The 8,243-nt window shown below is 41.5% G+C and overlaps 1 protein-coding gene across 1 annotated transcript in view; it reads right to left on the bottom strand.

The window, feature by feature from the left end:
* Window positions 1-8,243, bottom strand: part of BTBD19 (BTB domain containing 19) — a 50,328-nt gene that overhangs the window by 8,264 nt on the left and 33,821 nt on the right. Inside the window, exon 4 of the mRNA XM_029283213.1 lies at window positions 6,190-6,249. Coding sequence (XP_029139046.1) covers window positions 6,190-6,249 — 60 coding nt within the window. The remainder of the gene's footprint in view (window positions 1-6,189; window positions 6,250-8,243) is intronic.

The raw sequence follows: 8,243 nt of genomic DNA, 5'->3' as shown, positions 1-8,243 counted from the left end.
ACACCTGGCCGAGGCCGATGGAAAGGCCGTTAAGGTCCCGGGGCCACCAAAAGAGCCCCAAAGCCGAAAAGACGCCAAGGGGCCACGAACGCCGCCGGGCCCGAAACGGTCAAAGGGGCCCTCAACCCAAAAGGCCCCCGAGGCCGGAGTGGATTGCCAAGGGGCCATTGGGGGGGGGTCCGCTGGCCCAGTTCTTGGATATAATGCTGAGTTCATTTCGAAAGTATGGAGAGTAGCTATCTTATGCCTAGACTTAATGGAGTTTCAGTCTCCATATGACATGTTTACATCTCATTTTACTTGCTCTACTGCTCCCCATCAGAATAAAACTACTGTTTTGTCTGACATATTCCAGGTTCACTAAGCAGAACTGCAGCTGGGAGTGAAAAGGAATAAAACAGGCAGTATGCAAGATATAAACAATTTCTGTTGCAAACTATATGTGTGAAAACAATGTGATTGTGGCAAACCACATTATCCTGCCAGTTGAACTCAGGATACATCAGTTCTACATAGGGCAAGCATGCAACTCACCAACGGCTTCAAAAACAGTAAATACCAAACACCATGCAAAACACACCTGACCACAGCTGTTTTTGTGCTTTGATCTGGTTCCTGTATTTACTGAAAATAGAACACAGACTATGTTTTTAGTGGCCCCAGTCGGTCTTCCCCTGATCTGCAAAGTGGGCTAATCAAATAATGTATATATTCATAAATAAATACAAATCATTTGACAAACAAATAAAGGAAATGCTGCCGGGTGATTATGGAGAACACAAAAGGGGGAATCCATTTTTAAATGCGTAGGTGTGCTTCAGAGGCACAAAGGGCAAGTTTAGCAAACCCCATCATGACACCACAAAGTTCATCAATTGCATACAGAGGTTTTTCCATATGAGTTGTTCTTTTTGCAGAAAACAAGAAAGAATGTACCCACAGTTCTAACCACTACTTTCATTCCTTGCTCCTGGATTACTCATAAATCTCTCCTGGATCTACAAACGTATGTGAGACACTAAAGAAGCTAATATGAACTGGAGTATGGAAGAGGCTCCTTTGTGTTACACCATATACATCCATTCTAAGCCCTCATCACCATCACATGACCCAGAGCAAAGCTACTCTATAGCTATGCACAGAGTTCTAGGAACAATACCCTGAATGTTATACCTGCCTTTTTAAAAAAGTAATTTCAGCCAGAAATTCTAGAAGGAAGGCTGTCAGGGGCTGTACCAAGGTATTCAAGGACTGCACACTATTCTAAGGCCTCATATTATATAAATGTGATCCCTAAAATGATTTAAGAAAAAACCTTATTGTAAATTACAATCTCAGATGTAATATTTTATTTATTTATATGTTTTATTTTATCCTGCTTTAATTTTTTTTTTTAAAAAAAGCCCCTGAAGCAATACAAATACAATATAAAGGTAAGGCACTCTTGTCTACAGATAGTCCTCGACTTACCACCATAATGGAGCCTGGAAGTCATGCTGGTTGTTAAGTGGGTCATCACATGACCAACCCAATTTTACCATACTTTTTTTTTGCAGTGATCATTAAGCAAACCCATTGTCTGCAATTGGCATTTTTCTGCTGGAAACCAGAAGCAAGTGCCAGTTTCCAGCCCAAAATATCATAAATCACAGTTAAGTGACACTATGGGACACTGCAAATGGTTGTAAATGTGGGCCAGCTGCTGAGTGCCCCAAATGCAATCACATGACCGTAGGGGAGGGGGAGGGGCCATTGGAAATTTGAATCCGGGTTGTAGGTACCTTTTCGTTGGGGTCCGTTATAAATTTGAATGGTTGTTAAGCAATTGGTTGTAAGTTGAAGACTACCTCTATTGTGTCATGATCCTGATGGGCAAAAGCAAACCACAGTTTAGGGCTAGGCCCTCTTTGGTGGTCAAGAGTGGCAATTAACTAGGGAATGCAAACTGAGTGGAGGCACATTTTGGGTCAGGTCTGAATTTTGTTAATAGGGGAGTTTGAGTTTCTTTTCTATTTTTCACTCTGATATACCCATTTTACAGCTTTTACAATGCCGTTCTTGTGTTTCCAACATGAAGATACTGTAGTAAGAAACTGTGCCATCAGTTTTTAGCAGCCAAGCTTAATACTTCAGAAGGTCATAAAAAGTGACTACAGGCTTCCTACCCCATATCTGGTTGGAGGAAAAAATATGGTTCTATGTATTGAGTAATTTGGGGTAGCTCTTGTACTGTACTTCAGCCCATGATATCACTTGCTTAAAGATATAGCAAAAAAGCAATATATGTTCACCTAGGTTGGAGGGTAATTGCAATATAGGAACTGGAGCAGTGCTCATTTCTCATTAAACCCCACCCCAACAAATGATAGGTGTCATAATGACGCTGTTAGAGCAATTAAACTCAATTAGGGTGAATCAGTGGAGGTATTGAAGTGGATGGAGGATTTCCTCTCTATTATCACTATAGTCCTCAGGTTACAGAAATATTAGACCCATTTAAAAATAACAACACTAAAAATAACAGGCAGATAACTGGCTTTAGTTCCACCATTATTTCACAAACTTTTTTTTTTTGAGAAAATTACAGCAAACAAAGAATGCATCTGGAGACACAAGATACAGCATTTAAAAAAAAACACTTTATTTTTAATTTGCATTTTAAATTTTGTAAACTCCCCAGGGAAGTTTATTAACAGATTATAAATTTCTAAAATATATAAAATATATTTAAAAAATAAATTCACACATGCATGCAGACATACATATAGACATAAAGGTATCTGCATGGAAAGCTTTAAAGGAGAAGGCTGTTATCTGAAGTGAGGAACGGAGATTAACCATACAAAAAGACTTCATGACAAATTCTTAGTTCCAAATTTAGCAGAGGAAATCATTCTTTGAGAACAGGATCGGGCAGAATTGAACCTCTTTCTGAGAAAGATGATTGACTTTTCACATCCGAAACAGAATTTCCTTGTAATTTTACAGTGGATGATTACGTATTAGTTTAGGAATGTGAGAAATAAACTAGCATATCTAGATTGTCACTTCTTGTCTTTTACGAGTTTTATAACATGACATGGTTATGCTGATGGGCAAACTACATAGTAACAGAAATCCTATGATCTCTGTCACAAGCAAGGAATGTGGGCATATTTGAAATACAGATTCAGGGGCACACTGAATATGAATCACAAGACTGTGATCCAAGACTGCACCTTAAAACACTTCTGTTTGCAATTTCTTCACAGCTATCATATTACAGTAGTGTTTGCCTAGCACAGCTGGGCATCATTGCAACACAACTAGAAATAAGGTCCCGAAGGCTCTCAATTTGTGACACCAGCTGTCCAACATAACACAAAGCTGTGTATGCTAATATCACTTTAAGCTAGGTCTGGAAAGCTCCATATTTATTTTATCAATAGAAAATTAATCCAGACTCTATTGGCCACCTGACCCTGAAGCAGACATGCCCTCTCCTCTCCAGTTCCTGGAAATTACCTTCCAGGGCCATTCTGATAAGAGCAGTGGGAGAGTCCAATTCTTTCAAACTGGGTTTTCTCCTGTGTGCTCATGAGGTCTTGGAGAGCTAGCTCATTTGGAAAACCCTGAAAATCTACAGTGAAGACAGCGGTGAGCTGCACAGTGAATCTGCAGGATGAAACGTATCACTTTACTGTTGTCAACTGTTGTTCAGACTGTTTTTGAATACAGTATGGGTCTCGTGCTTTTTTGAACACAAGATTAGCATAATTCCTGAATGAGCTATTCTGGAATAGCCATAAATTTGTGTCCAAAAGGAGCTGAACCGTTAGCTGATATCAGCTGACGGTGAGGCTCTCTTTGAACACACCTGAGCACTTGTACAACATCAGCACATTTTGAAAGAAGGCTAAACCTCCTATCTGGCTCTTTGTCATAACCAACCTCCTCCTTCATATTTATTCCTGTAGGGAAGGATGACTCTTTCACCAGCTGATGATTTTTTTTGGGGGGGGAGGAGGAAATGACGTAGGGTGAATCCATCAACTGTATCTTGTACACCATAAATAAAGACACCATCATCTGCCAACATTATGCTTGTAGCAGAATTGGAATTATCGATGAGGACAAGTTTTATACTGCTGATGTTGGTGGTAAGAACAAAATAACTGGGTCATGTTGAAGAGCCCCAAATCAGCACAGGCCCTTTTGTTACAGCTAAGTTTTTCATCCTCCTGCCACATACACAGAATATGTGCTATTGAACTGAGATAGCATAACAAACAATGCAGAAATGGCTGCACTACATCATGTGGCACATCCTGTTAACTTTTACGCAGTGACACAGAACAAAATCCAATGCAAACAGTAGCAGAGTAAAGCAACAAAAACCAAACATAACAGGAACCATTGTATTATGTGTTTGATCTCTAGCTTAGGGAAATGTTGAAAGCTGCCAACATTTCACATAATGGTTTCTCTTAAATTTCAGTTTCGGTATATGGCTTCTGCATGTCAGCTACTATGAAATCAGCCAGGGTAAATGTTCGTCAGTGTTGAAGGGCTTGCAGTACAAAAGCCTTGGCACAGTGGGGTACTTTGTAATATCCCTTAAAAAGAACAACAAAGTGGGAGAAGTTCGAAGACAGCAACATTTCACTACTGTCTTTCAATACAGAACAGAATAGAAGTCGGGGAAGGAGAGGACATGTGAGAGAGGCTTTATGTTCCTTTACCTTGAATTGGGAAAATCCCTTCTTACAATATTGAAAATTGCAACAGTGATGGGTTTCCAATGCTTCTCTCACCATCAGATGGATGCTGTTTTTCCAGATATTTTACCAACAATTCAGTTTTTCCCCTCAAGAGTTAAAACTGTAATAGCTATAATAAAAATCTTCTGGTAAACAGACTCATTTACCAGAAAGCAAAAGTAGCCTCTGTTTAGTTCCATTCCATTCCATCATCTAGTCTTTATATACCGATTCATTTATTGTCCCAAATGGCTGGAGACTGTAAGGGTCTGGATGGGAAGGAACAGACTCAAATTCGGCTTTAGCAATACCAAGTAACTGGATATCTAGACCACCTGATTTTAAAGAATGTCCATCTTTAGCAATAGCACTTAGACTGATATACCACCCTATAATGCTTTACAGCACTCCCTGGGCGGTACACAGTGTCAGCATATTGTCCTCAACAATCTGGTCCTCATTTTACCGACCTCAGAAAGATGGAAGAGTGGGTTAACCCTGAACCCCATTAGGATCGAACTCCAGGCTGTGGGCAGAGTTGGCCTGCAATACTGCATTCTAACCACTGCAACACCAAGGCTCTTTAGTCATTAATAGGGCAGCTCTTTCCTATTCAGGATTAGTACACAATTTGGAAACATTCCTAGACTTATAGCTCCTCCTTGAAAAGCAATTAGTAGCTATGCTAAGAAGGCTAGAGGCTTTGCACAGCTTCATCCTATAAGCCAGCTGCTCCCATTCCTGGGCTAAGAGGCTCTCCAGACAGACACTCATGCCTCAATCATGTGTGAATTATTGCAATGCATTCTACATGGGACTATCTGAAAGTCTTCTTGGAAGCTGTGGCTGATCCAGAATGCAAGGACACAAATAGTATTGGGCATGTCATGGCATTCCCTGTTTTGTGAGCTGTAGTAGTTGTCAGATAGTTGAACTCAAGCAATTCAATCTCTAGTTACTATGTATAAAAACCTTCATACCATATGGCCTCACTATTAGGTGAACAAATCTCTCTTACAGCATTTTTCCTTTCAACAATATTTGCTTATTTGCTTGTCTGCTAATCTACTTATCAACACATTTCAACATTATTCTCTTTCCCCATCCAACTGGTAGGATAGAGGCAATGCTTACTCATCACGGGTATCAGGAAAGGTGATTAATTGCAAGTTTGCTAGTGCTAGTCTTTCCATACCAATTGCTCAACATATGTAGTCTGTGATGAAGAGTTCTACCACTGCTGTCTGTCTACAGTTGACATGATTTCAGGTGTTTTTACCAATTAAGGCATTGCATGCCTTTGAATTCAGCCTAACAACAAGGAATCTGCATGGAATTAGACAGCTGCCGATGGCTGTAGCATTGGTTGTCTGGGAAAGATCTCCTGCTTCTATCCTTAAAGAGATTCAGGGACTGCTATATGGGCAAGCCTGGGAATATCACAACTTACCTGAAAGGCGTCACCTGCTTGGTTCACTTTTAGTGTGTCTTTGATGAATTCAATGCATAGCTGAAATAAAAGAGCAAAACACTGCAAAACATTCTGTAATACTGTGCAATACAAATAATCTTCATTTAGCAACTGCCTTGTTTAGCAATCATTCATAGTTATAATGATGATGAAAAAGTAACTTTGCAACCAATCCTAGCATTTACCGTAAAACCTTCACTAGTCTGTAAAGCAGTGTTTCTCAACCTTGACAATTTTAAGGCATGTGGACTTCAACTCCCAGAATTCCACAGCCAGCAATGCTGGCTGTGGAATTCTGGGAGTTGAAGTCCACATGCCTTAAAATTGTCAAGGTTGAGAAACACTGCTGTAAAGCAAAGGAAAGCTGCTCTAAGATCATGAGCACTGTTAAGAGCATAATTGGTGAATTCTTGAGTTTTCCGATCCTCTGGCACTGAATCATCAAGTCCTCCATCTATAATTGATATCATGAAGTCCAGTAAACAGAAGCTCTTCAGGGTTATCATATACTATGTATACTTCTGGATGATCCAAAATCTGGAACTAAATATTCTTTTTGTATTAAGTAATAGAGCTGGTATGTTGTAATACAGTAATAACAGTGACAACTAAATGTCAGGGGACATATTGACGGAATGAATTTAATTTGGGAGAAATTAAATCTCCCATTGTTAATAAATATAAAACATTTCACATTGTGAATTTTAAGAAAGATGAGTAAAAGATCAATAATAACATGGGTTTATCTTTGACTGGAAAATATAAGAGAAAATATTTTTTATCCAAACCTGTTCTAGCTTGGTTTTGGTTTTCTTTTGCCACCTGAAGCCAGATTCTGAATGCTTATTCATTTTGCAATGGTAAAACAGAAAGGCTGGAAAAAAGCAGATCTTGGACCAGAAGGCTGGTCTTCTTACAGAGTCACATGCTGCTTACTCATTTATGGAAGTAGACACAATTTTGCACTCACTCACCTCTTGCTATTGAAACTTTTTATAGAATTTCATTTGACTTTTCACCCCTACTTGCAGTTTCTGACTTCATAGCTATAAATATTGTTCTGGTAATGAGCAGAATACTAGTGGATTGGAAAAGAAATGAGTGCAGAGGATTACATGGCTTTGGGGGGGTTTCCCCAGGTACAGAATAACCACCCACCCACCATTATTAGCAATGCCAACTACTGCATATGTGTGACTCATTATAGCTCAACAGTGGGATCCTGATCATTTTAAAAGACAAGTCTCCTGTAATGTGATGTGGAGAAGTCAAAATTAGCCTTTGCTGAATCACATTGGGTCTTATTCACTCTGCAGTACAAGCAGAAAAAGGTTATTCCTATGAACTCTCATTGTCAATCTATTTTCCACTTTCACTAATTTAAGTTCAGACATTACTCTACTACAGACATGTCCAAAGTCCGGCCCGCGGGCCATTTGCGGCCCGCGGCCTGGTTTAATCCGGCCCTCGAGCAACCCTCCCTGCTCTATATAAATGCGGCCCTCCCACGGCCCTCCGGCAAGTCCCATGAGAGAGAGAGACAGAGACAGAGACAGAGGCACTTGCACTTGCACTTCTCTCTCTCTCTCTCTCTCTCTCTCTCATGGGACTTGCCCCCTCGCAGGGCTCCTCATTGGCCCTGCGCCCTGTTACCCCGCCCCCAGCCGCAAGCCACCATCTGCCCTGTGGTTATAAGTGTCCCGGCAGTTGGGACCCGCCCCTCCCGGAAGTCAATCAATCCTTGGCGGTTCTCCATCCGGCCGCGGCTTTCCCCGGCCGGCTCCAGCAGTTCCGGCTGATTGCCGGCACGTGGCTGTTTCTCCCTGGCAGCCTCGGCCCCCCCAGCCCTGTTGGTGAGCGCCCGGCAGGGCGCAGCGTCACCAGGCCTCCCCCCCTTGCGCAAGGCTTCTGGCGTTCCCCCTCGCGCCTGGCTACAGAGGCTCGGGGTTTCCCGTCCCGGGCACGCCAGGCAGCGCTGCAGGGAACGGAAGGAAGGGGGGGAGGGCCATGCCTGGAGCTCCGCAGGCCGGGGC

The sequence above is a fragment of the Protobothrops mucrosquamatus genome, unplaced genomic scaffold (genome assembly GCF_001527695.2).
Source record: "Protobothrops mucrosquamatus isolate PMUCROS unplaced genomic scaffold, P.Mucros_1.0 scaffold39, whole genome shotgun sequence".
NCBI lineage: Eukaryota > Metazoa > Chordata > Lepidosauria > Squamata > Viperidae > Protobothrops > Protobothrops mucrosquamatus.
Note: the sequence above shows the minus strand (reverse complement) of the source record. Positions and strands in the feature narration are given on the sequence as shown.